Below are 27,819 nucleotides of genomic sequence, written 5' to 3'. Positions count from 1 at the left end.
CTTAGTTCTTTTTCAGAGATATTTTGCCTGCTTTACACCCTTTGATCTCCATGTGAAGTTTGGAATCAGTTTGTCCACGTCTGCAAATTGTTCTGCTGGAATTCTGATGGGGAATGCATTGCATCTGTCCGTTAACTCGGAGAGAATTGACGTCGTAAACACATTAAATCTTCCAACCCTTGAAAATGGTGTCTCTCTCCATTTTCTGCTCTGGGTTCCTCAAAAACCTAGAGGGACCTGGCACCCATCCTAGATCCTGAGAGAACTGAAAGCAGAGACATAAGCGGACACCTGCAGGCTCGTGTGTGCAGCGGCCCCCTCCACCACAGCCGAAAGGTGGAGGCAGCCCAAGGGTCCACAGCTGACCATGGGTCAACAGGGTGTGGCCAGGCCCTGCTATGGGGTTGTCTCAGTGCGACGAGGAGGGACGAGGAGGGAAGGGCTGGTGCAGCTGCAACGCAGCTCTGCCCTGAGGACGTCTTTGTGAGTGAAAGGGCCAGACACAAAAGGACACGTCTCATGATTCCACTTATAAGAAACTTCCAGGAAACACAAATCCACAGAGACAGAGAGATAAGGGGTGACCAGTGCCTCGGAGGGGGATTGGGGGCTACTGCTTAACGGGGACAGAGTTTCCGTTTGGGGCAATGGAAATGTTTTGAAAGTAGCGGTGATGGTGGCACAGCGTTGTGACTGTAATTAATGCCAATGAATTGTACACTTAAAAGTGGTTAAAATGGCAAATTTTAGGTTATATACCTGTTAAAAGAAAGAAAGATCCTGCTTGGGTTCTGGTGGTGAGTGGCTCATGGGGCTGGCCCGGGGCGAGGCAGGCAGCCTGGACCCAGTGCAGAGAGAAGTGGGCAGCGGCCAGCAGGATGGCTGGCTGCAATGGGGGCCGCTGGCCTTCCCAGCCCCCTGCCTGAGCCGAGGCTCCGAGGCCCCAGGGTCTTTGGGCTGCCCCTACCGTGCAGACCGCGGCTGAGTGCCGGACGCAGCTCCTTTGGTCTGTGGGGGGAGCCTGGTGGGGCCCCATGGGGAGGGGGCGCTGGCTGCCCTTCTCCTCCCCCGTGCCACCCACACCCACCAGGCCTCTGCGGGGCCGGGCGCCCTCCCCCCTCCTCACAGGGAGGCCACACGCTGGACGGTGGGCCCAGGCGGGGCGGCGCTGGGCAGGCCTGGGTGGGGGGAGGCCCCCGGGAGCTGCGTCCAGGGCAATCGGCCTCCCCCTGGCCACCACTGCCCCTCTGCAAAGCGGGGTCACAGGGCCTGCCGGGCGGGCCCCTCGAGGGCAGGGGCTTGGCTCACCTGGGCTCCGGGTCCCACCTCCCCGGGCCTCCGGGTTGGGGCACAGGCCGTCTGCCGAGGGTAGGGCGGGCCCCGCTCCCGGGGGGACCGTGTATGCCCACCCCAGCCTGGACATGCGTGACGCCACCCACCTGAGGCGTGGGCCCCGGGCCTGGTGAGGGGACGGACAGAGGGACCCGCTAAGGACGGGCCTGGGAACTGGCCGGGTGGAGCCTCTCCCTAGGCCTGTGGGGCCACCGCCCGCCCAGCCTCCCGCGACGAGCCCCACGCCCACCCCTGCAGCCCCGGCAGCCTCCGCGGGGAGCACCTGCGCCTCAGCCCTGTGACCGGTGCCCGGCCCGGCCCGACGTGCTGCTCGGCCACCCCTGCCCATGGGGGTCCGTGTGCCGGGTCGTGGGGTGACTCTAGCCCAGACGCCTGCCCGGGCTGCCCATCTCCCCTTCCCGCCTGTGCTGCCCGAGGGGCCTGTGTCTCCGCATCTTCGCAAACTCTTGTGACTCGCCATCCCTTTCCTTTGGCACCAGCCACCCTCGCGGGGTGCAGTGGTGACGCCGCTGCTTGTGGCTTCCTCTTCCTCGGAGGCCCGTGGCGCTGGGCGTCTTCGTGTACGCATTGGCCATGTGTAGGGCCTCTCTGGAAAGATGTCCTTTCCAGTACTTTGCTCACGTTTGAGTTGAAAGAAAAAGGAGCATGCCCTCTAGATGTCCCAGCTGCCCTGCCCCAGCGCCAGGCCTCGCCCCTCTGCCCGTGTCGCCGAACGATGCAGACAGGGCGCATGGGCGCTCCCGCAGCTCGGCCTCCTCCACGCTGTGCTTCGCCCCAGCTCCGGCATCCCTGGGCGGCCCGCGGCGGGCGGTGGGGGCCCAGCCCTGTGGGGTGGGGGATGCCTGGGGACTCCTGGAGGGCGGGGCTCGCGGGGTCCCTCCCCAGGTGGGCTGTGGGGGCGCGAGGGGTGCTCGTGCACGTCCAAGGGCGACTGGAGGGAGGTGGGCGTTTGCGGGGTGGGGGCGGGCAGGGAGCCTGTGGGCCTCGGGGCCCCCTCGCCCAGCCTCTCGTGGCACGGACGGGGAGACTGAGGCTGGGCTCTGCACCCTGCTGGCCGCTCGGTCCCCGGGCTCACGCCCTCCCTGACCTCTGGCCTTTCCGTTGCAGAGCCCGACTGGGCCTCCCACACCCTGGGCGTGTTCATCTGCCTGAGCTGCTCCGGGATCCACCGGAACATCCCCCAGGTCAGCAGGGTGAAGTCCGTCCGCCTGGACAGCTGGGATGAGGCCCAAGTGGAGGTAGGCCGGCGCGGGGGCCTGCAGGGTCCGAGCAAAGCAGGCCGCCCCATCTCTGCCCTCTAGGCCGGGTGCTGCAGGGGCAACCTCAGGGGGGCTCAAGGGGCTGGACAGACACCCTCGAGGCTGCAGGAGGGGCCGGGGCTGTTGGGGTTTCAGTGACCTCTTGCATGGACCTCGGCCTCTCTGTCCCCAGTGGTCTGACCTCACCCTACCCCAGGTGGGGTGCAGAAACCCCCCCAGAGCAGCCACTCGGCCTGTGAGCCCTGCTCGAGCGGTGTTTGCCGGGAATGGCTGGTGAACGAGTGCCCGACGGCTCCCGATGTCCCTTCCGCTGGAGGCTCAGAGGCCTTGGCCCTTGCGTCCCACAGAACAAAGCGGACACTCAGGGAATGGCGAGCAGAGCTGGCTGGCCAGAGGGAAAGGCCCCATGTGCTGAAGGGACCACAGAGGGTAACCAGTTAAAGCCACGAGGAGGGAACAGTTATGCCTTCATCCGTCCTAATCCGCCCACCCACTCACCGGTCCATCCATCCACCCACCCCCAGCCACCCACCCATCCACCTACTTTCCATTCATCCATTTGCCGGTTTATGTGCCCATCTGAGGAAGGTTTACTGGTACTTCCTGTGCACCAGGCGTGAAGTGCTGAGATGGGCAGATGCGGTCAGTCTCTGGAACTGGCCTCCCAGGAGAGGCGATGCACAGATGCACAGGGGGTGCCAGCAGCTCGCTCAGTGCCATTGACGGGCGGCGGCTCAGGCTGGGGGCACAGGCAGGGCAGCCTGGAGGGAATCCCAACGGGGCAGACCCCAAGGCCATGGAGAGGCACTGAGCACGGCAGCCCTGGAGAGGAGCTGGGTCCCACCCTCTGAGAGGGGGCTGGGGAAGAAGGGCTTGGCGGGTGGAGGGGCACACTGTGATTCACCTCCCACGAGCCCCTGGCAGGGGCCGCAGCTGCCACCCCGGTGAGAGTCGGTGGCGGCTTGAGCGGGAGGTGCCGTGGAGGGGTGTACCTGGGGTGCTTCCTGACACATGCACGTGCACACACGCGTACGCAGATGCATGCCCCCTCCCCATGGGCGCACACGGATTCCCCGTGTGGCGAACCTCTGACCACCTGGGCAGACATCTGCACTGCTTGACAAGCTGGCTGCAGCGTCGGGCTGCCCTGCTGCCGCCGGGTCCCTGCAAGTGGAAAGACCAGGCTGAAGGCGGGGCAACTTCGATTTTTGAGAGGTTTTGCCCCATTGCTGCCTTGATGACTTAATGCTCCCCAGGGATGTGTGGTCCGGCATCCGCCTGCTGAGCTGAGGTGAACGGCCGCCCAGTTGAGGCGCCGCTTGGAGTTTTCTTGAATGAAGTCGAGAAAATTCTTTATACATTGGAGAAATTAACCCTTTGAGATATTAGTTGAAAACATTTTTTGTCGATTATTGGTCTTTTTACTCTGTACATCGTGGTTTTCGTGGCGGAAGAGAGTCCACTGTTAAAGATTTGTCCCTCCTCTCGTGCAGTCGTGGGCTTTAGGGCGCGCTTAGACAGGCCCCTCGACCCGGAAGTTTTCATGTTTACCGAAGGCAGCATCGAAACGTGATCCCATCCGCACGAGTCTCCCTTCTCAAGGGCAGCTGAGTGGTTTACTGTTCACATCACCGCCATCTAATTCCGGAACATTCTCATCCCCCCAAAAAGCCACCGGCCCCCATTCGCGTCGGCCGCCCCTCCCCAGGACGGCGGCCCTGTCCGTGGCGTCGGCGTTTCAGGCGCCTTTTGCTTCTCCCCCTGGACAACGCGTCTCCTTACTTTGACGCCCCCTTTCCAACACAAAGATTTAGTTTCGATGAAGTGTCCTTTATTTATTTGTTTCCTCACTTGTGCTTTTAATGCATCTAAGAAACCATCTCCTGATCCAAGTTCATGAACATTTCCTTGTGCATTTTCCTAAAACTGTTTTAATAAATCAGTCCAGGATTTTATCTGCTTTTATTGTTTAATTCTAAAATTTAATCTTCATTTCAATTGGAATTTATTTTAATGAAGGGTGACTGTAGCTTCGTTTTTCTTCAGGTTTCCCTGTTGTCCTAAGACTGTTTTTTTGAATAATCGCTGTTTTCCTCCGTTGATTTGAGAGGTGACGGTTGCTGTGGATTAAATTCCTCTTGCATCTGGGACTGTTTCTGAACGTTTCTAGCTCGTCGCGTTGCTTGCTGGTCGGTCCTGGGTTTTCTTTGTGGTAGCACCACTGCTCTAATACTGACGGGACAGGGCTTTTTCCCTCCTTTTCAGAATTGTCTAGGACAGTTTGTTAATTTTTCAAATGAACCATCGCCAGTTCCACGACATCCCAGTGTTATTTGGGGCACAGCGCTGAATCTGTAGGCCAGCACAGGGGGCCGGCGGGCTTGGCGTCTCTCAGCGAGAGCGCGGCACTTTCTTCACATTTCCGTTGTGTCCCTCGGGGCAGATGCGCCTGTTCTTCACAGAGATTTTGAATGCCTCTAACTCAGCTTGTCTACAGGCACTTTAGCCTCACAGCTCCTGCCATGGGGGGGCCTTCCCCTCTCGCTGACCGCTGTTTCAGACGGGAAGGCCGTTGCTTCTAGAATTTCCATGTTGCCCACCTGCCTCCTGCAGAGTCAGCTGTGGCTGGTCGCTGCCCCGTGGACCCTCAGCCCAGCGGCCTCAGACGGGGTCTCCTGGGGAGGGTGCTGGAAGGGGCACCCCAGGAGTGGCCTTGGTCAGCCTCGTGCCGGCCTGTGGACTTGGAGTGCCAGGCCCTGCCCTCCCGCGTGGAGGCCTTGGGGCCTTTGCACGTGCTGCGTCCCGGGCCCAGCACCCCTGCCCGGCTGGCTCTGGCCTCTCTCCCTCGGCGCCACTGCCCCGCCTGCTGCCTGCCACCCAGTGTCCCTGGGGCCTGTGAACCTTCCAGGAATCCACGCCCGGCCTGCCCAGGACCCTGCACCCGCCGTCTGCTGGGGTTTTGCCGAGCGAAGGGACGAGGGGGGTGCCTTGCTGGGCCCAGGACACCCCGGGAGCCCCCTGGCTCCTCTGCCACGGCTTCACGGGGACAGGAGGCTGCCAGGTTTCCCGTCCCTGTGGTGGTGAAGCCCTCGGCTGCCCAGGGTGGGGCGGGGGAGCAAAGGGCAGGGGCAGCGCCGTTCTGACCGCACGGCCCTCTCCTTCTCGCAGTTCATGGCCTCCCACGGGAACGACGCCGCGAGAGCCACCTACGAGTCCAAAGTGCCCCCCTTCTACTACCGGCCCTCCTCCTCAGACTGCCAGTAAGTCCCCAACCTTCCAGGATTCTCCTCCCGCCACCTACTCCCCAACCCGAGAGCCAGTCCCTTCCTGCCAGGGGCGCCCCCAGGGCAAGGCGGGCACTCAGGAAGCTAGGTCAGTGGGTCATGATCTCCGAGGCTGGGGTCCTGGTGCCCGGGAGGGGCTGGCTGCATCGGGCTCAGCATCAAAGGGGACGTGCCCACCTCCATGGCCACGGGCTTCAGGGGTTCCCTTGGGCTGTCTGTCTCTTCTTCAGGCTACCTCTCTTCCTGGGGCCCCCAGCCCCCGCCTTCCTGGCGCTCTTTCCTGGGCCACACGAAGAATACCTTTCTTGCCCCTTCCCATTGGAAGCCCCTGCCCATCCCAGGGGTATTTCTCCCACCAGAGCCCCCTCCTCTCGGCCCCCACTGCAGTTCACCCTGGGCTCAGAGACACAGGGTCTGAAACTCACTCAGCTGGACCCTCTCTTGGGAAAGGGTCCCCCTGGGGACCAGCAGCTGGGCACTGCCCCCCTGCCCTGGACTTCTCTCTTTGTAGACATGTGGCTGGGCCTGGCCCCCCTAAGCCATGCACGAGCAGATGCACATGGGAGTGCTTTGCTGGGGTACTTTGGGGTGCTGGCCCTCGGGGGTCGAGCCACTCCCCAGGCCCCTCCCAATGGGCCGCATTCCCGCTCGGCTCAACGCTGCCTCAACCGGGCACCACCTGTCTCGGCGTTTTCCTTCTGTTCTCTCACTTCTTAGGCTTTCAGCACCAGTACCTGGGGGCCCCATTAAAACGTGGGTCCTGGCCGCCTCCCAGGGCCCCCTGGGGCGGGTGAGACAGCTCTGCTTCTCCCAGGGCCGTGTTGGGGGGTCTCCGGCTGGGGGCTGCCCCAGCGTAGGGCCTTGCCCGGGATCAGGTTGCCCCGGGCTTCTGCGCCCTGGGGTCCCTCCCGGACTGTGAGCGCCACAGAAGGGGAGCAGGGTCTGTGCTCTTGCTGGGTCCCCAGGATCTGGCTCCGAGAGAAGAGTAGGGGGTGCGGGAGGTGGGGTTTAGGGTGGCTGGGTGGGTGGACGGACGGATGGGTAGATGGGTGGATGGAAGGACGGACGGAGGATGGCTGGGTGGATGGAAGGACGGACGGATGGGTAGATGGGTGGATGGATGGATGGACGGGTGGGTAGATGGATGGATGGATGGATGGATGGGTGGATGGAAGGACGGACGGAGGATGGCTGGGTGGATGGATGGATGGACGGGTGGGTAGGTGGATGGAAGGATGGATAGACGGGTGGGTGGGTGGATGGACGGACGGATGGGTAGATGGGTGGATGGAAGGATGGACGGACTGGTGGCTGGGTGGATGGAAGGACGTACGGACTGGTGGCTGGGTGGATGGAAGTACGGACGGAGGATGGCTGGGTGGATGGAAGGACGTACGGACTGGTGGCTGGGTGGATGGATGGATGGACGGGTGGGTAGGTGGATGGAAGGATGGATAGACGGGTGGGTGGGTGGATGGACGGACGGATGGGTAGATGGGTGGATGGAAGGATGGACGGACTGGTGGCTGGGTGGATGGAAGGACGTACGGACTGGTGGCTGGGTGGATGGAAGTACGGACGGAGGATGGCTGGGTGGATGGAAGGACGTACGGACTGGTGGCTGGGTGGATGGATGGATAGACGGGTGGGTAGGTGGATGGAAGGATGGATAGACGGGTGGGTGGGTGGATGGACGGACGGATGGGTAGATGGGTGGATGGAAGGATGGACGGTCAGATGGCTGTGCCCTCTAGCCTTCCCACCGCTCACCTGTGGCACTGGGTTTGACCCCCTCTCTCCGTGGGGAGGGCCTGCTGGGGTCACTGCCCCCAGCCTTGTTGCCGGCCACGCAGGGCTGGGTGGGGGGCCCTGGAGAGCGCAGGGGCCACCTGGGGTCTGGCTCCTTGGCATGGCACTGCCTGCGCTCCCTGCTGATGGGTGGGACAGGGCTCGGCCCAGGGCTGCAGGGCCACCTTGGCCAACCCCGCATGCCCCTCTGGGAATGGCACACCGCGCCCAACCCCCGGCAAAGTCGGCACCCCAGGTGGGCTTTGCCCCATCCTGGTGCATCGCTGCACCCGTGCCTTCCTGGGGGCCCCTGGCACCCCGGGTGCGGGCAGGGCATCTTCCGACCCAGGCAGCCCTTGCCCCCCTGAGCCCTCCTGACCCCGCTGAGCCCGCGCCCCCCCAACCCCCCACCAGGCACCCAGGAGTGGGGAGGCCCGGGAGGGGCCCCTCACCCTTCCCTGTGGGCTCCTTGCTGGGCAGCCACGGGGAGTGTGTGCGTGTGTGCGTGCGTGTGTGCCTGTGTGTGCATGCCTGTGTGTGCGTGCGTGTGCATGTGTGCCTGTGTGTGTGCATGCATGCGTGTGTATGCATGTGTGTGCGTGCGTGTGTGCATGTGTGTGCCTGTGTGTGCATGCCTGTGTGTGCGTGCGTGTGCATGTGTGCCTGTGTGTGTGTGCATGCATGCGTGTGTATGCATGTGTGTGCGTGCATGTGTGCATGTGTGTGCATGCATGTGTGCATGCGTCTGCGCATCTGAACCTACTGGGCTCACTGTGGAGAGCCGTGGACCTGGAGGAGGTGGGAGCCCCCGTGTGAGGTGTGAGCTGTGAGGGGGCAGGGAGTGCCTGTGTCCACTGCAGGTCCTGTGAACACGGGGTGGGATGGGATCCCCATGCAAACTGTGGAGTGCAGTGAACACGGGATGAGACAGGGATCCCCATGTAAACTGTAGTGTGCTGTGAAATGGGAGGGGCCAAGGCTGCCCATGGTGGATAAAGGCCCCTGACCCCCGAGGATGCTGGTGGCCTGGCCACTTGGGGTCTCTGACCTCAGTGAAGACAGTCCCCCGCTGTGGTGGTCTGTGCTCAGTGTGTTCCGGGGAGGCCTGGCAGTGCCCAGGGCCTTCAGTGACAGGGCAGGACGGACACCTGGGCCCGCAGGCCTGTGGGGCTGAGCTGGGTGTCCGTGCAGCGGGGTGGTCTTCGGGCAGCACCTTGTCCCACCTCCACGGCCGACATGGCTTCCAGCCCCGGACACGCAGCCCCACTCCTGTCTGCAAGGCTGTCCCTGCTGCCCAGCTGTCCCCCAGCCCTGAGGCCTGGGCCTGCACCTGGCCGGGATGCCCAGCCCCTCTACTCATACCTCCTGGGGGTGTGGGTGCGCCCTGTCCCGAGGGGGGGCTGGGGACAGCGCCCGGCACAGCCCCCGCCGTGGCCTCTGGGAAGCGGGCTGCCCACCCCGCACATGGGGGCCGAGTGAGGGCATTGCCCCCCACCCACAGCGGGCGCCTGGCCTGGTCCAACTGGACCCCGGCCCTGTGACCTTAGGGGAAAGTGGGGTCCACGAGGTCGTCCTGGAGTTGGGGCCTCAGCCTTGGCGTCCTGGTGAGAGAAAGGACGGGGGGCTACAGGACTTCGAGACAGCCACCGAGGGGCGGGACGGGGCAGGGGCAGGGAAGCGAGGCCGGGCAGGGGGGCAGAAGGGACCCCAGAGCTTCGGGCCCTGTGCCCCTGGGCTCTGAGCGGAAGAAACCCCGGTGTCTGCAGCCCCCGGCTGGGCCCCTCTCCGTGCAGCCCAGGAAGCCGATGCACCCCACAGAGCGGGAAGACCCCGAAGCCTGGGGACTGTGCTGAGGCGTCCCCCCGCCAACCCCCACCCTGTGACACCATCAGGGGCGGCCCAGGCCTGGTCCGTGTGTCTGTCCGCTGAGCTGGAGCAGCCAGTCCCTGAGGGCACGTGCAGGACGGACTGGCGCCCCGGGGCCGGCTCACCTGGGGTGCCCTGCACCTGGCCCGAGGCCTGCGGGCTGCCCGCCCTGCCGTTGTGAGCGGACAGTGCCCGCTGGAGAGTGGCTGCCCACAGTCAGGTCCCCCAGGACAGGAGCCCACGTCCAGGTGTAGTTGAGGCGAGGTGGAGTCTCAGATAGAGCTGGGTGGAAGGGAAACTGAATCAGCTGCCCCCAGCAATGCATGTTGGGAGCCTGAAGTGGGACAGAGTTGGATGTCAGACAGGAGGGGGAGTCCTGAGCCATGAGCTGGGGGGCCCAGGTTAGAGCTGGGGTAAGAAGGGGTCAGCACTGCTGAGCTGGGGGGATGGAGGGGAGAGATGGGTCGTGGCCTGGGGGGGGTGGGGGTGGAGGGCCCGTCACAGGGGTCTTGCCCCTGGAGGGCGCTGTGCTTCTCTGGTGGGTGCGTGGGCACTTGGTCCCCTCTGGCCACTGGATTCAGAATGGCTGGGGGGGGGGGTGTGTGGGGAGACCACCCGGAAGGGGCACAGCTGGTGGCCTGGCCGAGCAGGCAGGAGGGGCACCCTGGAGGCAAGAGCCGGGGGGTTCCGAGGGGTGGACAGCTGTGGGCAGAGTGTGGTGCCCTTGGCTGGGCTGGAGGGCAGAGGGGACGGGGAGAGGGAGCTCAGGGTAAAGAGAATGTTCTGGAACCAGACACGGTGGAGGTTACACCACCCCGTGAACAGACTAAGAGCCCTTTAAAGGGCTGCGAGTTCCCATTTTGCAGGACGCGTGCGGGTTGGCGCCTGCTCTGCAGCGGAGCCGGACGACGGAGGGGCCGGGCTCTCGCCAGCTTCGTGCGGCGCCAGGAGCCCCGCGGGTCCTCATCCTGGCCGCGGTGGGCGCTGAGTGTCCTCCCCTCCCACAGGCTCCTCCGGGAGCAGTGGATCCGCGCCAAGTACGAGAGGAAGGAGTTCATGCACCCCGAGAAGCAGGAGCCCTACTCCGCAGGTGAGGCCGGGACGGGACCTCCTCTCCCCCCCACACCCCCCTCTCCCACCACGCCACCCTCTCCCACCACGCCCCCCTCTCCCCACCACGCCCCTCTCCCCACCACGGCCCCCTCTCCCACCATGCCCCCCTCTCCCCACCATGGTCCCCTTCTCCCCACCACGCCCCTCTCCCCACCACGCCCGCCTCTCCCCACCACGGCCCCCTCTCCCACCACGGCCCCCCTCTCCCCACCACGGCCCCCCTCTCCCCACCACGCCCCTCTCCCCACCACGCCCGCCTCTCCCCACCACGGCCCCCTCTCCCACCACGCCCCCCTCTCCCCACCACACCCTCCTCTGCTCCACCCCATGCCCCCCTCTGCTCCTCTCACCTGCGCCCCCCACCTCTCCTCCACCCCTCTGCACCCCAACCCCCATGACCACAGGGGTGGCCACCTTGACCTGTGTCCCCTGCCCACCACCCTTGGTCCTGGGCCGGGCGAGCCGGCTGTGTGCCTTGGGGGGCCCCGTTGGCTCTGGGGTGGTGTGGGTAGAGTGGGGGGCTGAGGGAGCCCCGGTCTGGAGCAGGGGACCTGCCTTGCCCTGGGCCTGTCTGGTTGGGGCAGGAGCCCCTGGGGTTAGGGCTCACGGGGGGCTATGGGGACTGTGCCGGACTGTCGCTCTCGCACCACCGGGTATTGGCACCTGGAGCGCCCCGCTGCGGGACTCGGGCCCCTTCTGCAGGCGCCCCACGGCCACGTAGGGACCGGAACATGCCCTTTTGGGGGACGCCCTTTGGCCCCAGCCCCAGCCAGCGCCTGCGGCCCTGGGCGGCCCATTGGAAGAGACGCCCCGCCCCGCTCGGCCCCGCCCCGCCCCGCTCGGCCCCGCCCCGCCCCGCTCGGCCCCGCCCCGCCCTGCTCGGCCCCGCCCCGCCCCGCTCGGCCCCGCCCCCTCACCTCGTGGTGGTGGGGGGGCGCTCAGCCTTGGTCCTGCGGGCTGGACTTTCTGCTCCTCCCTCGGGGCGCCCTTTGGTGGGTGCTGGGGCCTGAGCAGCCGGGAGCGCCTCTCCGCCTAGGGCCGGTGCAGTGACACTGCGGAGGGCAGCCCGCGGCCTGACCCGCCTTCGCTGTGCGGCCATCGCCAGGCCGCCCGTCTCCTGTCCTCCTCCTCGTTGTCCTTGGACGAGGGGAGCCTGCCAGGGGCCCGGGCAGGGCGGCTCTCCTGCGCTCAGAGCGGCTGCGTCTGGGGGGGGGGTGAGCTCGCGAGTGCCTGCGTGGGGCGAAAGGGCAGCCCCCCCGGGGGCCCAGAGCTGAGCCTCAGGTGGACTCTTGACCCCAAGCCCTTTGTGCATCTCAGTAGAAGGAGGGCGACCCTCGAAGAGTTAAACCCAGGGTGACCCCAGGCCCGGGTCCACTCCTAGCACAGATGAGAGAATCTGGAGCAGGACCCTGACAGGGGGGCCATGGCGCCCGCAGCTGCCGGGTGGGTGCGGGTCTGTCCACACAGGACGCTGCCCAGTGCGGGGAGGAGCCAGCAGGACCGCGTGGGCAGATCCAGGGTCAGAGTGAGGCCGGGGTGGGGGCGGGCTGGGGGCGCGCAGGTGTGCCAGGTGGGACAGCAGCCGGGGCTTTGGGGCGGGAGCCCGCGGGGCGGGAGCGAGGGGGGGAGGGGGCAGAGCAGGGCCCGAGGGCTGGGGGGCACAGGGTGGGGGCAAGGCAGGGGGGGGCAGGGCCCGAGGGCTGGGGATCGTGGGGCAGGGCCCACCGCCTGGCCCCTCTTGGTCAGTAAAAATGTTCTCGGAGCTGGGGGGCCGCGCAGCACATTGAGCGCACTGAATACCCTGAATTCCCCGCTAAGGGGGACAATCTTGTGTTCTAGTTACATGATTTTTTGTCTCAATTTGCAAAGAAGGAAATATGGAGACGGTGACACCCGCTTTACGTGTGTTCCTGGGGGGCCCCTCAGGACATGGAGGGAGGGCTAGGGAGCCTTCAGCAGGGGAGCAGCCCTGCCATCAGGTGCCCCTCACCCCTCCGTGCCACATCCAGCTGTGCTTGGCCTAGAGCAGCCCCCCCTTACCCCCACAGTTAGGCTGGGCAGGGGCTTCGGGGGGCAGCTGTGGGTGTTCTCTCAGGCCGAGCCTTTGCCCTGGGGATGCTGCGTTCCCTACGCCCCTTTGATTCAGATATTGCCCAGGCAGACAGCAGCTCCCTCCTGCCCTCGTCCAGATGCATGCGGGGAGGGGGCTGCGGGGAGGTCAGGCCCTTTGCCTGACAGCAGCAGGAAGGCTGCTGGGTGGGCATAAGCACAGACGGACACAGACTGGCTCATGTGATTGGGTAGCTTCAGGCACAGCTTGATCCAGGGGTTGCATAGGTGCTGCTGGGACTTGGTCTCCGCGGCTCTGCCTTCAGTTCTAGCTGCCGCCCGCCTGCTGCAGGCCCTGTTTCACACACCCCCCCCCCCTCCTCCAGGGACGCTGCAAAGGTTGAGGGTCCCACACAGTGTCTGGAAGTCTCCTGGGTCATGACCAGTGGGTCAGGGGTGAGTGCCCGATCCTAGGACCTGGAAGCTGTGGGGCCCTGGGCTGCCCACCTGCCTTGGAGCCGGGCTTCGTCCTCCTGGGAAATTGGGGTCTGGGGTCCAGAAATGGGGCGGGGGCAGAACCAGGGGATTGTGTGCCTAATGGGTGTTAGGAGGGTGAGTGAGTGAGTGGTTTCTGGTGTGTTGGGGTCACTTCCTTGGCCTGGGGGCAGCGGGGTCTGGCCAAGCCAGCAGGGTACCGTGGGAGGCCGGGAGGCCCTACGCCCGTGTCCCCCGGCGAGTTCCAGCCTGGCGCACGGAGCCCTGGGCAGTTCCTCAGGAGGACCCGCGAGAGGTTTGGGAGAACCGAAAGCTCCTGCTGTCCCTGGGCACTGTGCCCCTGCTCGGCGTCCAGCGGGCACCTGGGCCTTGTGGCTGAGTGGGCAGCGGTTCCTTGGACCAGACCCTGCGGTGCCAGGCCCGGGGCAGGGGCAGGGGCAGGGATCCGGGTCTGCCCGGGCAGGGCGGGGGGCTTCGCCCAGGTGCCTGCGCCTTCTCCTTCGCCTGCGGCACTGTGCGGCACCCATGTTGCTAGTGGCCTTGGCCAGCTGCTCAGGCTCGTGGCAAGGGTTCCAGGGGTGTTGGCGAGGTGGGAGGACAGCGGTGGTGGTGGGGGGCACGGGTACCCGTTCTGGGGGCAGAGGGCAGGAAGCTGGGGGCGGGGGGCGTGTGGGCTCTGGGCGAGGCCTCGGCCATGTGTCCTCGTCGGCCGCCACCTGTCTGAGCCGACACAGGAGGGGCCCTCGGGGAGACTCCCGGCCTGCAGCACACACACCCCCCTCCCAATGCCCCCCATACTGAACTCAAGGGGCTGCGGTGGGGGTGACCGCTGCCCTCACAGGGCCCCCCTGCAGCCCTGCTGCTGTGCCCTGTTCCTGCCGCTCCTCACCCGGGGGGGGTGACGTGCAGCCCCCCACCCTGCCCGCCGCCTCTGCTCACCTGCGTCACAGCACACGGGAAGGGGGGCTGCTCAGAGCGCCTGCGGCCGGTCCAGACCCCCTTCCCACAGCAGCAGGCCCTGACCGCCGTACCCCTCGTGACAGCGCGGGAGCGATGGGCAGGAGGGGCCCTGGTGTTCTGACCGGGAGGCCAGACACGTGGTGGCTCAGGGGACACAGAGGCCACTGGACCCTCTCTGGCCTGAGGGCAGAGTCCCAGAGGTCAAAGGGCACTGTCCCCGCCTGCCTGGGCTGGCCCTCCCCAGGCCGCACACCTCTTCCTCGCTTGGCTGGGACCCCCTTTCCCGTGGGTCCTCCAGGGTTTTGGGTCCCACTTCCTGGCCTGCCCCCTGGCTCCCCACAGAGTGGTTCCCACAGTGCCCGCGAGCCCCCCACCCCCTCCCGCCGTTGCAAAATGCAGAAGTCCCTCGGGGAGGCCCCGGAGAAAGGGGAAACGCCGGCCTGGGAAAGGCCCCCGCCCCCCCGAATTGGAAGTGAGGTCAGGGCAGTGGCTCTGGCACCGGGGTGAGCCGACACCCAGAGGGCTGCAGGGCTCCTGGGGGCAGGGACATGGGCAGGAGTTTCAGGGGGTCACCTGCCCATGAGGTTTTGCCCCACCCGCACCCGCCTGCCTACCTGCCTGGGGTGGGGGAGCTGCGGCGCTCGCCGCGTGGGCCAGGTCCCCAGCTGGGAGGGCAGAGGGCGCCAGGCTGCAGCCTCGTCTGGGCGCTGCACGCGTGGGCGCCGCGGCTCTCGGGTGGGCAGCACTTCTTTCTTTTTACTGCTGAAGAATTCTTGGTGCTACTTTTACAACTTTTCTTTAAGTCTAAAATTTGTTCAAAATACAAAGTTAGGGAAACACGCAGACTAGCTGCTTAGTGGGGGCGGGGGCGGGGCCTCTGGTGGGCTCGGGCCTGGGACCGGGGCGCCTTGCAGCCCCATGATCCCTACTGACCCTGAGTCCGTCCTGTGCAGGGCTGGCCGCCCTCGGGGCAGGCCTGGGGTATTGCCCACCCAGTGCCTGGGGGTCAGGGAAGGGGCTTGGGGCCCACGCTCAGCTCCCCACCTTTGCCTGGAGTTGGAGCCCCGAATCTGCCACTGGGACGAGGCCCACCCTTGGCTGAGGGTGGACGGTGTTACTGACTCGGCCGGGAGCAGAGTCCCCAGGGCACTGGCTGAACCCTGGTGTAGGCCCAGGGCGAGCACATGATCCTGGGACGCACACCCCTGACCTCCCGGCTGCCTCCGTGTGGCTAATGAGCCAAGTGGGCAGTGCTGGTGCCGGGCAGGAGGTAGGGAGGTGGGACTGGTCACCCTAGGCAGCTGAGTTGAGAAGGACCAAGGGTCTGGGCTGGCCTGAGCCAGTAGCGCCCGTGTCCTGGGGGCTGGTGGCCGGCCTACGAGGGGGTGCCTGTGCGCTCCGTGGGGTGGCTGGCATGTGAGGGGGTGCCCACATGCACCCCGGCGTGGCCAGCCCCTGCCCCACTGGCCCTGAGGCCCCTGCCCGCCCTGGTGACAGCTGTTCCTGCCCCCACCCTAAGCCACCCTCACCCTCAGTCAAGCCTCAATGGACGCCTTTCACAGGCTGGACAATGGGTCCTGTTGTCCGGGGGAGCAGGCCCCACGAGCCCCCGATGAGCCCCATGGCCCCTCAGCCCCCAGGCTCCCAGCATCAGTGTGCACAGTGCCTTCTTCTTGAGGCCTGGCCCCTCTCCCTTGCAGAGCTGACCCGTGTCCTGTCCCCACCTCCGTGCCCTCGGACCCTGCGCGGGTAAGGCAGGCTCTGTCCCGAGCTGCCCCCGCCCACCCCACTTTGCTCCAAATGACGCCTGTTGGGCCGAGCCCTGGACAGCAGGTGGGTGGGCAGGAGCTTTGCTGAGCACTGGGCCTCAAGGGGCAGTGGAGTCCCTGTGCCTCAGTTTCCCCATCCATGTGCTACACACGTTGTGGGGGGGATCGGTGGGTGGTGAGGCACAGGGTTGGGGTGAGCATCCCCAGGTGTCTGAGCTGTCATCTCTGGGGCTTCTCAGGAGATGTGGGGGCCAGGGGTGTGGGGGGCCCCAGGGAAAACAGCAGTGTGAATCTCTTGGGAAAGAGCAGGGGCAACTAGAACCTGAAACCGGGGCCTCAGCTTCCCTAGGGCCTCCTGGCCCTGGCTTTATGCCTCCACCTGAATACAGGTGAGGACGCAGATGAGGGCTGCCTCCCAGCCCCCTTGAGCAGGGCTGCTGGCCCCCCTTCCCCGTGCTCAGATGCAGGTGGAGCGTGCACAGGTGGTGGCGTCACCTGGCGCTTACATGCCCTGTTTAGAGTTTGGTTCTACACTGTGGCAGGCGCCAGGCAGGCAGCAGCCCCTCCCCAGCGCCCTGGCCTGGCAGCTTGGCCCAGCCTGTGTCCCTGGGGCTTAGCTGTTTGGGGGGGGGGGTCATAGGGACCCCACTGAGCAGCAGAAGCCTCAGGGTAGCCCCGGTTCCCTGCTTCAGAGCTGCTGTGGGTGCATCAGCTTGCTTATCCCAGCTGAGGGACATTTGGATTGTCCTGATTTGTGGTGACGACGGATGAAACTGCTGCACACTTTCATGTAAGGTCTGGGAGTCTTGTGGGTGAGCAGCGAGCAGGGGGGTGAGTGGTGAGGCCCCAAGAAGCCACCCCGTTCGGCGTCTCTGCTCTGCGCCCCCTCCAGCGGGAGCAGCCTCCAGTGGCTTGGCCACCCTTGGGAAGGTCACTTTCTGTGTTTCTGTGCTGTGTCATCTTTGCTGTTCTGTGGGTGGGGGCAGAGCTTACGGTGACAATGACGTTGACCGTGTTCTCATGCACCTGCTTGAGGCTGGCGTTTCTGGGGGGGCTTCTGGGGGGGCAGCAGAGCAGGGCGCGGCTCCTCAGGACCTAGCATGTGGGACAGGGCCTGGCATGCAGTAGGTGCAGGCACACTTGGGGACCTGGCGCACAGTAGGTGCCAGTGCATAGGAGGACCTGGTGCATAGTAGGTGCAGGCACACACATAAGGGCCTGGCGCACAGTAGGCACAGGTGCACAGGACCTGGCGCACAGTAGGTGCAGGTGCACAGGACCTGGCACGCAGTAGGTGCAGGTGCACAGAAGGGCCTGGTACACAGTAGGTGCAGGCACACACATAAGGACCTGGCGCACAGTAGGTGCCAGTGCACAGGACCTGGCGCACAGTAGGTGCAGGTACATAGCAGGGCCTGGTACACAGTAGGTTTAGGCACACATATAAGGACCTGATGCACAGTAGGTGCCAGTGCACAGGACCTGGTGCACAGTAGGTGCAGGTGCACAGGACCTGGCGCACAGTAGGTGCAGGCACACACATAAGGGCCTGGCGCACAGTAGGCACAGGTGCACAGGACCTGGCGCACAGCAGGTGCAGGTGCACAAAAGGGCCTGGCGCATGGCAGGTGTTCAAGAAGTGCTGAGTGAAACGCCTGGCCTTTACATCTGAAGAGAGTGGTGCCTCTGGTGTGAGCTGGCCGTGGCTGCTGCCAGGTTGCCCTGGGTGCCCAGCACTGTGGGGGGGGGCCTGGGAGGCACAGGGGGTGCCAGCCTCCCCCAAGAGGCAGGCAGGGGCTGCAGGGGGAGGTGCAGGCAGCACAGACAGGTGTGCTGTGGGCCTGCAGGGGACCAGGGGGTTAGGGTTAGGGGCTGGCGGGCACGGGGGCCTGTCCAGGCCCCTTGGGAAACCGCGCCCTGGCAGCCTGCCTGTGCGCCTGTCAGGAAGGGGCCCAGGCCGTGGGCCGGACACATTGGGCAGACCTTTCCCCTCCGCGCTCTGGTGCCGTCGGGGGAAGACGAGCATGTGGCCGAGATCAGCGCGTGAGTTCCCAGTGCGAACCCCACCCAGGCCGGAGCATCCCCTTCCTCTGCCCGGGCCGCCTGCACCTGCGGCGCTGCTGCCCTCTGCTGGGCACCGCGGGCATGGCAGGAGCCGTCGGGTCGGAGCTGAGGCGGCGGGGGAGGGACGGGGGTCCAGCGGTGGGGAACAGGGGACAGAGAGGGAACAGGGCGGACCGGGGGGCACTGGGGGAGAGAATAGGTGGAGGACCAGGTGGGGGGATGGGAGGGACGGGGGACCATCGCGTGAGCCTGCCCCGCAGGCTAATAGTGCAGAATGTTCTCCCGCGGGCGGGGCTCGTGCTTGGTGCTGGGACGAGGCAGCAGCCGGGCGGTGTGTGGGGAGTTCCCACCTGGCGTGAGTGAGCACCCGCAGCCTGTGGTGTCCTTGCCATACTCTGCGCGCTGCTAAGTCCCACCCGCGGGGCTTCGTGGGGACGGGGCTTTTCCGTGGCGTTCCTGCAACCCCAGGACCCTTGCACTCAAAGTGGTGGTTCCGGTGCTGGTGGCAGGAGGGTCTGGTCCCGGCTCAGCGGGGCGGGAAGGCGGGTGGGCTGGGTGCAGCCAGCTCGGGGCGCGCCCGCCCGTGGCGTGGTGGGCCCGAGGCCCTGGGCAGGGCGGTTCTGGGCGGGAGTGGGGCCCGGAGCGTGGAGGGAGGCGCTCTCATCGGCGGGCAGCTGGGGTGGCGTGGGGGGCAGACGGTCCCCGTGGCGGAGAGGACAGTCCCAGGAGAGGGGCGCGGACCAGGTCCCCCAAAGGTGGCCAGAGCGGCCCCGCAGGGGCTCCCAGCGGCCCCACGCGGCAGAGCCCAGGCACGTCGGGGGAGCTGGAGCGCGGGAGGCAGAGCCCCAGGGCGGCGGGAAGGACCCTGGAACTGTCCAGAGCCGTGGACGCGCTGTGTTCCTGTGGCTGCTGTGCCCGCAGGCCCCCCACCCCAGCCTGACTGGCGGCCCTGCCCCCCCCCAGGGTACCGAGAGGGACTCCTCTGGAAGCGGGGCCGGGACAACGGGCAGTTTCTGAGCCGCAAGTTCGTGCTGACGGAGCGAGAGGGGGCCCTCAAGTATTTCAACAAGAACGACGTGAGCCGGCGGGGCGGGCGGGGCTGCTCCTGGGTCAGCGCATGGACAGGGGCGTGTGTTCTCAGCTTCCCTCGGGATCCTGGAGAAATCTGCCAGCCCCACAGGGACCCCTCCACCCCCATGGGGATGTGACGTGGCTTTTTAGGGATTGGGGTGTCCCTGTGGGGTTGGGGGTCCTATGGGGTTGGGGGGGCCCATGGGAGAGTTGGGGTGTCCCCATGGGATTGGACACTAGCTGTCTACCCCTTTGGCTGCCTTCACTCTCTGGGCCCCCTGGCAGCTGGGTCTGAGGCCATGGGGTGGGCATGGGGTCCCTGAGGCCCCACACAGTCCCCCATAGGTGGGGTGACAGCGATAGGGATACACTCCCTCTGAGGGCCCCGGGAGGCCTGCCTGGTGCAGGGGCAGCTGGTGGCATGAACCCCAGGAGCTGTTCACAGGCGGGGACCACCTCATCTCCCCGGTGGCAGATCTTGGTACTTAGCTTTGCCGCCCGGGGCTCTGAGGCTCAGAGAGGTTGAGTAGCTTGGCCGAAGTCACACAGCCCCGCAGGTGCACGCTCAGCCCCCTCTGCACCTGCGGAGGGTGGCGCCCTCCCCTTCCCTCGGGCCTGGAGAGCGGCCTGGGCCGATGCCGCCTTCTCCTCAGGCCAAGGAGCCCAAGGCCATCCTGAAGATCGAGCATCTCAACGCCACCTTCCAGCCGGCCAAGGTTGGGCACCCGCACGGCCTGCAGATCACCTACCTGAAGGACAACAGCACCCGCAACATCTTCGTCTACCACGAGGACGGGAAGGTGGGGGCGCACGGCTGGGCCGGCGGGGGCTGGGGGGCGCCTGGGGGCCTCGGTGTGGGTGGGCAGGGGCCGCACAGCTCTCAGCGCCCACTGGTGTTGCCCGCGTCTGTCCACCAGACCTCACCCCCACATCTCGAGGGCAGGGAGTGGGAGGGAACCCCGGAGAGCCCCCCAATGTCTGCCCTTGTGTTCTTGCGTGAGATTGAAGAGTGCGGTGATGGGCCACCAGCAGTGGGGGCTGCTTTGGTTTCCAGTCCCATGACAGTTCTGGAAGCTTCTGATGAGAAACAGAAATGGTTTCTCACCCCCTCACCTCCTTCCAAGGCAGCCGCTTCCACCCCGTTTAACAGGCCCTTCGGGAATTTGGCTCCATACCCATAAATACCGTGTTTGTGTTGCCGATAGATTTGTCCATTTTAAGGCATTATCCGATGACTTCCCACTATGGACTTTTCTGCACCCCACCCCCACATGTACCTGTCCAGTCCCAGGGGCCCATCATCCTCGTGTTGTCATTTTGCTCATTTTGCATCCTGCATTACGTTGTGTGAGTATGGAAATGTAACCAGACTTCAGCCCTGGAGCAGACTATAATTACTTTTCCTTTCCTGCACATGGTTGTATTTTCCCTCCAGCTGGCACTTATTGCCCCCAACTCTCCACGGATCCTGTAAATCTCCTCTGGATACAGCCAGGCACTTCAGCTAGTCAATTAATTCCTGCCTCTTAGAGCCCTCTCTCCTGCAGCCTCCTCTCACTTCTGTGTTGATTTCCAGGTTCATGGATCTCAAGTCTTTCTTGGTTTACGCCCTCCTTTTGTTGGAGCGTACCCTTTGGTAGCTTCCTGAGGAAGAGCGCCTGAGACGTTGCGTATCTGAAAACCCGACCCCCCTTGAGTAGATGCTGAGCTTGGTTGGACATAGGGCGCTTGGAGTTCACAGTCCCTGCTTTGGATACAGCCGTCGAGAAGCCCAGAGCTGCTCTCACACCTGAGCCTTTGCCTGTGACCCTTTGTTGGTTTCTCCCCCTGGAAGCTCAGCCCTGGGTTTTTGCTTGTTTTGTTTTCAGTTAAATTATTAGTTTTTTATTGTGGTAACATATATCCCTGGGGTTTTAAAGTGTTCTGATGTTGTGTCTGGTGCTTGGTGTGGGGCACTAGGCAGGCATATCCTTCAGGGGGGCAGGACATTCTTTCTTGAGTTTTTTTCTCCATTGGTTTCCTCCCTTCACTTCCTCTGTTCTCTCTTTGTGGAACAGTCAGGTGTTGGCACTTCTAGACTGGTTCTCTCATTTACTTCTCTTCTATTTCCAGTCTTTTCTTTTTCCCTACTTTCTGGGAAATTTCTCCAATGCTTTCTTCCAGCTCCTCTGTTGAGGATTTCATTTCTGATATCAGGTTTTTTATTTCGCAGAGCTCCTTTTTGTTCTTGGAATGTTCCTTTTTCAAAGCATCCTGTTCTTGTTTCATGATTACATTATATTAGCTCTAATTATTAATGACAACTGTCAAAACTTTCTTTTCCCTAAACTTTTATTTCTTCTGGTTTTCTGTTTCTTGTTTGTCCCTGTCTTCCAAGTAAGAAATTTCTTTCAGATATTCTGGGATCTTGGGCCTGTCAGGTTTTCAGAGAAAACTCCCTAGCAGTAGGGTTGCTGAGAACAGAGAAGTGGGGCCCGGCATCCAGTGTGTATGCATTCATGTAACTTCCCTGTTTCTGGAATGCCCCCCGCCCCATACATACACACTGTGTCTGGTTCCCCCACCCCACCCTGCCCGGTCCAAAACCTTCCTTTTCACCCTCCCCAGAGAATAAACCTCTTTTGTCAGGGACAGGAGGGGCAGCATTTCAAGCAGATTACCTGTGGGGGAACCCCCTCCCCCATCCAGGGGCCTAGAGCTGTTCACTCCCAAGCCCAGTGGTTCGATGCTAGTCATGTCGGCTCTCAGTTTCCTCTCTGTTGGCTGAAGGTTCACCTGTCAGCTCTCCCAAATCAGTGACCACTTATCATGTTTTTCAGCTTCTTACACTTTGTACCTGTTCTCCCTAAGTCTCATGGTTTTAGACCTGCTTACAGAAATCCCATACTGAGCCATTAACTGATTTCAGGAGGGAACATAGCTGTACCCAGAGCCCCTTGTTTCCCTGGGGGGACACTGAGGCCAGGAACTCAAGGGCGCTGTTGGGAGCTTGGGGACTTTCTGTAAGTGAGGGGCAGGCGCTCTTGCTGGCTGTGTCCCTCTGTCCTTCCAGAGGGAGGGAATCGTGCGCCAGGTCCATGCCCAGCCTTATGTGGGGGTCTGGGGTAAGCACGCAGGTGAGTGCACAGGTGAGTGTTCAGGTGAGTGCACAGGTGAGCATGCAGGTGAGCACACAGGTGAGCTTATTTGACGTGACTCTGTCCTCATGCAGTTCAGTCTAGCAAGAGAGATAGACATTAACCAGAGTTTCAGGAATAAGTAAAATTGCACCTGTGCCATGTGCGGGAAGTGGAGACACTTCTCTTTTCCCATGACATATCTTGCCTCACAGAGAAACACTTGAAGGGGGCAGGGCTTGGGAACAGCCCTTGACCGCTTAGGGGTGTCGTACTGCCCAGTTCCCAGGGTTAACATCTGTTTAGACACTGCTGGGACTTGTTTACACTGAAAGTGAAAAATAGAAAGAATCCCTCTACCTGTGGGGTTCGCATATAGGAAAGGTCCTGCTGGCTGCTAGTGTCCCTCAAAGCTGGTTTCAAAGACTTGCGCCGTCACACATTCCTGTTTCTCCTATAAACAACCAGGCCTGAGGCCGTTAGCGGTTGAGCTGCTAGTTAAGTTTCAGGTGTGGACTGAAATAAGCGCCCCAAGTGGGAAAGCGCAGTCTCTCTTGCAGCTTGTCCAGCACGTCCTGGCAGCCCTCTGAGGAGCTTCGTCCTTGTCCTGGGGGCAGTGGGAAGCCGAGGGAGGGCGTCCTGGCCCAGTGTGGACTTCGGAAAGGTTCCTCCGCCAGTCCCGGGTCCAGCGGTTCCCAGAGGGGCCTGGGCGCATGGGGAGCAGTGGGGCCCAAGGCAGCTGCCCAGGCGGTGGGGGCAGGATGTGGAAAGGCCTGGGAGCTCCTGGGAGGGGGGCTGGAGGGCCGGGGCACCGCTGGGGTGAGTGCCGGGATGCGTGGGAGTGGCTGCAGATGGCGGGCCCGGGGAGCTGGCGGACAGCATCCCGTGGGGGCACGGTGGCCGAGGAGACGCGGGGCAGCCGCTGCTGGGCCGGAGGGAGGGGCTCGCTGGCACTGAGGTCTCTGTAGACGGGGCAGGGCCAGTCCAGCCAAAGAAGACAGCGGGCACCGGTCCTGGGAGCAGCCAGGGCCTGGTGCAGGCGCTTGGGGGTGGCCACTTGCTGCCCCTGTGCGGGGAGAGGCAAGGCCAGGCGGGAGCAGGTAGGGGAGAGGCCAGCCCCCCAGCGGGGGCCACCTCGGGCCAGGGGCTTTGCCAGAGGCTGGTGGGCTGAGAGGAGGGGGCTGGAACGGGGTGCCCCGTGCCCCTCACCCACTCCGCTGCGGGCAGGGTGCTGCTGTGAGGGGCTCTATCAGTGGGGGAACCCCGCTCTGCCCCCGGGTGGCCAAGGCCGGCCTCCTGCTACGAAGGAGGCTCCGGGGAAGGGGCCAACCGGGACCCCCAGCAGGGCTGGGGCGGAGGGGCCTGGGACCAATGCTGCCACCACCCGCCCTGCCGCGTCCGCCCGTCCGGTCAGGCCCTAACCCTTCCCATAGTCAGGCCTCAGCCCTGGGGGTGGGGGTGGCTCAAGCACTGTCCCACGGGGAGGAGCCCACGGGGACCCCTGCCCTGGGGAGCCCCCAGCCCACGCGCAGCTCTGTCCACAGGAGATGGCCGACTGGTTCAACGCGCTGCGGGCGGCTCGCTTTCACTACCTGCAGGTGGCCTTCCCGGGGGCAGGCGATGCCGATGTGAGTGGCTGCAGCTGTGGGGGGGCACGGGGGGCTGCGAGTCCTTGGGGAGGTGGGCCCCTCAGGGACCCCAGCACCCCTACTTCATCCTGGCAAAGGTTTGGTTAGCTGCAGTGCATGGAGAGAGAGAGGGGGCGTGGGGTGTGGGGGGGAGGGGGAGGGGAGGGGAGGGAGGGGGAGGGGAGGGGGAGGGTAGGGGAGGAGGAGGGAGGGCAGGCCTTGGGAGCTGGAGGGTGGGATGGAGGAAGGGGTGGCCCGGCCAGCTGAGCTGCGGAGGGGCGCGTGGAGGGTGAGTGGCCTGGACGGGCTGCACCCCCACCCTCCTGGCCCTGCCCCCTGCCCCCCAGCTGGTGCCCAAGCTGTCCAGGAACTATGTGAAGGAGGGGTACATGGAGAAGACGGGGCCTAAGGTGGGTCTGCAGGCGGAAGCCTCCCCGAGAGCCCTGGGTTGGGGTGGGGCCCCCAGGCTGGGTGGGCTCAGCTCCCTCCTGCAGTGTGGTCCGAGCAGCTCCAGGCCGTGGCTCCTGGTCCCTAGCATGGGTCTGCCTGGCGGAGGGGGTTGGGGGTGGGTGGATGGGGACACCCCAAGGGGAAGGGCGGGGCACCCAGGGGACTGTTATGGAAGCGGGGGGCTGGCGGGCTTTATGGAACTGGTTGTGAGCAGAGCCTGGAGGCAGTGAGGGGCAGGGTGCTGTGGGAGGCTCTGGGCAGCTGTGGGGGGCTCTGGGCAGCTGTGGGGGACTCTCTGTGCTGGGGGGGCTCTGGGTAGCTGTGGGGGGCTCTGGGCAGCTGTGGGGGGCTGTGGGGGGCTCTGGGGCACTCTGGGACCTTGGGGCTCGGGCCCTTCCGGGCTGGCAGCCGCTCATGCGCTGTGCCCGCAGCAAACAGAGGGCTTCCGGCGGCGCTGGTTCACCATGGACGACCGGAGGCTCATGTACTTCAAAGACCCCCTGGTGAGTGGGGCCCCGGGAGGGGCGTCTTCCTGTCCCCACACTGCACGGGCGGCACGGGCCGGGCTGGCCTCGAGGGGTGCAGGTCGGCCTCGCCCCAGCCTGGTGCTCCCCAGGACGCCTTCGCCCGTGGGGAGGTCTTTATCGGCAGCACGGAGGGCGGCTACCGGGTGCTGGCGCGGCTCCCGCCGGGCACGCAGGGCCACCACTGGGCACACGGCCTGACCATCGTCACACCTGAGCGCAAGTTCCTGTTCGCCTGCGAGACGGAGGCTGAGCAGCGGGAGTGGGTGGCCGCCTTCCAGAAGGTCATGGACAGACCCATGCTGCCGCAGGAGTACGCAGGTGAGGGGCCAGGTGAGGGGCAGGGGGGTCAGGTGAGGTGTGGGGGGGTCAGGTGAGGGGCGGAGGTCAGGTGAAGGGTGGGGGTCAGGTGAGGTGTGGGGGGGTCAGGTGAGGGGCGGAGGTCAGGTGAAGGGCAGGGGTCAAGTGAAGAGACAGGTGAGGGGCCAGGTGAGGGGCAGGGGGGTCAGGCGAAGGGCGGGGTTCAGGTGAGGGGCGGAGTTCAGGTGAAGGGTGGGGGTCGGGTGAGGGGCGGAGGTCGGGTGAGGGGCGGGGGTTGGGTGAGGGGACAGGTCAGGTGAGGGGATAGGTGAGGGGTGAGGGGCGGGGGTCAGGTGAGATGTGGGGGAGTCAGGTGAGGGGCAGGGGTCATGTGAGGGGGCAGGTGAGGGGCACGGGTCGGGTGAGGGGGCGGGGGTCAGGTGGGGTCCCCGCCCGGTGCTCATGCCCGCCCCCCGCAGTTGAGGCCCACTTCAAGCATAAGCCGTAGCCAGCGGCCCCCACAGTGGACCTGGACGTGCACACCGGGCTCCCTGCCTGGGCTTGAGCTTCGCCGCCAGGACGTTGGTCCGGAAGTCACCGCAGACCCGGCGGGACCCCTGCCCCAGACCTGTTGCTGCCGCCCCCCTCCCCGCTGTGACCCGCTGCCCTCGGCCCCTCACTAGCCCTCCTGCCAGGGCCCCCGCGGGGCGGGGAGCGGAGCTTCCAGGCTGTCAAGGACACCTGTGCTGCTGGGGTCGACGCCTGCCCCACCTCTGCCCTGCCCCTGCCCGCAGCCCTGGCCGGGTGGTGGGGGTGGGGGTGGGGGTGGGGTGGGGGAGCCCTTCCCCCTTTCAACACCCTCCCTCCCATCCCCCTCCTTCCCATGCACCCCCTCCAGCTCAGGCCACTGTGTTGGGTCAGGGGTCAGGAGGGAGGGTAGGGCAGCACAGGCCCTGACCCCAGCAGGGGGCCCACGGGGGACAGGCAGGGGAGGGAGGGCCGCCCCGCCCCTGCTGACCGGCCCCCGCCCCTCCCCCGTGCTGCTGGCAGCGCAGGCAACGCCCTATTTATTTCTCACCCAGAGCCTCCCTCCCTGAGGTGTTCCGGGCGGGCGGGGGTCTCCTGGGAAGCCTGGTGGGCCGGTGGCGGGGGGGGGGGTTCAGGCCTGGGCTGTCCCCGACCCCCGGCTCCGCGTCATGTCCTCGAATAAAGCGTGGCTCTGGCGTGTCCTGGTCTCTGCTCATCTTGGTCCCCGCGCACAGGGGCTCCGGAGGCTGCGTGCGGCCCGGGTGGTCTGGCTGCCAGGTCTCCGGTCCCGGGGCTTTTCCATCTCGCGGCACTGCTGGTGGCCGCGTCCTCCCTTTCTTCTCTGGCTTCGCCCCCCTCTACCCCCGTGGCCTCCTCTACCGAGTCTGATAATAGGACCAAGGCCCATCCTGACCCAGGTGGCCGCAGCTTAACCCCACAAAGGTCCCATCTACGCAGTCCAGGCCCTCAAAGGGGATTTAGACCAGGGGAGGGGTCCGTGGGTGTCCCCCCCTTCCCAGCACGTCCACCCTCTGCCTGGCGGGCAGCTCTGGGCCCTCTCAGTGGGGTCCTGGGCACAGGTGGCAGCAAACCCATGCTGAGACCCCCCCCAGGGGTGGGGTCAGATGCTCCTCAGCCCCGAGGACCCCAAAACCATTGACACCAGCACGGGGTGCCGGTGCTGCTGTCCACAGCCTGGAGCCACCAGGCCCCAGGCTCCCCCCCAGCAGCACCGGGGTCCCCCCCAAAGACCCTGCTGACGTAGGCCAGTGGGCCAGGACCCTCCCAGGGGCGGCTGCTGCCCCCAGACCACTGCCTCAACCCCAGCAGCGTCCATCTGGGGTCACTGCCAGAGGCCCGAGGGAAGAGCCGCAGTTCCCGACCCGCCCCGGCCCGAGGCCTGGCACCCGCGGGGTGTGCCCCCGAGTCCACCCCAAGGCCCGGCCCTTCAGGGGGCTGGGAGAGCTTAGCAGGGCGCGGGGTGGGGGAGGCTGCCCACCCGTTAGAGAAGCTGGTCCCTCAGGTAGGCAGTGGTGCTGCCTCCTCCTGCCCCTCCCTGGCCTCATCTTTCCCGACGAGCTTGTAGGAGACCCCGGCCCGGCCCAATGCAACCCCCCAAGCCCTCGGGGTCACTGTCTCTGACCCCCCTGCACCACTGGCTTCTCTCAGTAACTCGAGCAGTTCGGGGGGCTCCAGTGGCTCCAGGAACCCTAGACCTCAGGACCTCCAGTGGTGTGGCTCAGGGGCTGCGAGGCCGCCAGGGGGCGCATGGGAGCTGTGGGTGGGTGGACAGACCCACGGACCGGTGCCCCCAGGCCCTTCCCTGCTGACCTGCCACTCCACCCACGGATCCACTTTTGGAAGCCGGGACGTCCATGACCCGCTGGAAATTTTCCAAATCTACATCAAATGACACAGAGATGTTTGCTCCTCAAGTCGTAGCCGAATGCTGACGCTTCCCCCAGAGCTCCTTCGCCAGCCTCCAGACACCCCGGGACCCCCAGGCTTGGTGCCAAGAGCAACAGACCCTCCCCAGCTCTGCACCCCCCTCCCATACCCCTACTTCTAGAGTCCCCAGCTCTACACCTCCCCGGGTACTGTACCCCCCCCCAGCTCTGCACCCCCTCCCATACCCCTACTTCTAGAGTCCCCAGCTCTACACCTCCCCGGGTACTGTACCCCCCCAGCTCTGCACCCCCTCCC

At 65.1% G+C, this 27,819-nt stretch overlaps 1 protein-coding gene and 1 long non-coding RNA gene across 4 annotated transcripts in view; one reads left to right on the top strand and one right to left on the bottom strand.

Annotated features, from left to right (window-relative positions):
- ADAP1 (ArfGAP with dual PH domains 1) overlaps window positions 1-25,848 on the top strand; it is a 34,867-nt gene extending 9,019 nt beyond the window's left edge. For both annotated transcript variants that reach the window (XM_077140399.1, XM_077140400.1), the window contains exons 2-11: window positions 2,461-2,591; window positions 5,781-5,872; window positions 10,558-10,640; window positions 18,964-19,076; window positions 19,725-19,871; window positions 23,732-23,815; window positions 24,163-24,225; window positions 24,697-24,768; window positions 24,882-25,110; window positions 25,569-25,848. In XM_077140399.1, coding sequence (XP_076996514.1) covers window positions 2,461-2,591; window positions 5,781-5,872; window positions 10,558-10,640; window positions 18,964-19,076; window positions 19,725-19,871; window positions 23,732-23,815; window positions 24,163-24,225; window positions 24,697-24,768; window positions 24,882-25,110; window positions 25,569-25,597 — 1,043 coding nt within the window. In that variant the 3' untranslated portion in view covers window positions 25,598-25,848. The remainder of the gene's footprint in view (window positions 1-2,460; window positions 2,592-5,780; window positions 5,873-10,557; window positions 10,641-18,963; window positions 19,077-19,724; window positions 19,872-23,731; window positions 23,816-24,162; window positions 24,226-24,696; window positions 24,769-24,881; window positions 25,111-25,568) is intronic.
- LOC143666455 (uncharacterized) lies at window positions 11,593-15,337 on the bottom strand. 2 transcript variants are annotated; one of them, XR_013167639.1, is made up of 4 exons: window positions 15,212-15,337; window positions 14,782-14,971; window positions 14,147-14,347; window positions 11,593-11,866 (listed from the first exon to the last, which is right to left on the bottom strand). It is a non-coding gene; the product is annotated as an uncharacterized LOC143666455 (long non-coding RNA). The 2 variants fall into 2 exon arrangements; XR_013167638.1 differs by having other exon boundaries at window positions 14,147-14,971.
- Window positions 25,849-27,819: the final 1,971 nt, after the last annotated feature.

Source organism: Tamandua tetradactyla, chromosome 23 (genome assembly GCF_023851605.1).
Source record: "Tamandua tetradactyla isolate mTamTet1 chromosome 23, mTamTet1.pri, whole genome shotgun sequence".
NCBI classification, from domain to species: domain Eukaryota; kingdom Metazoa; phylum Chordata; class Mammalia; order Pilosa; family Myrmecophagidae; genus Tamandua; species Tamandua tetradactyla.
This window is presented reverse-complemented; position numbering and strand designations above follow the sequence as displayed.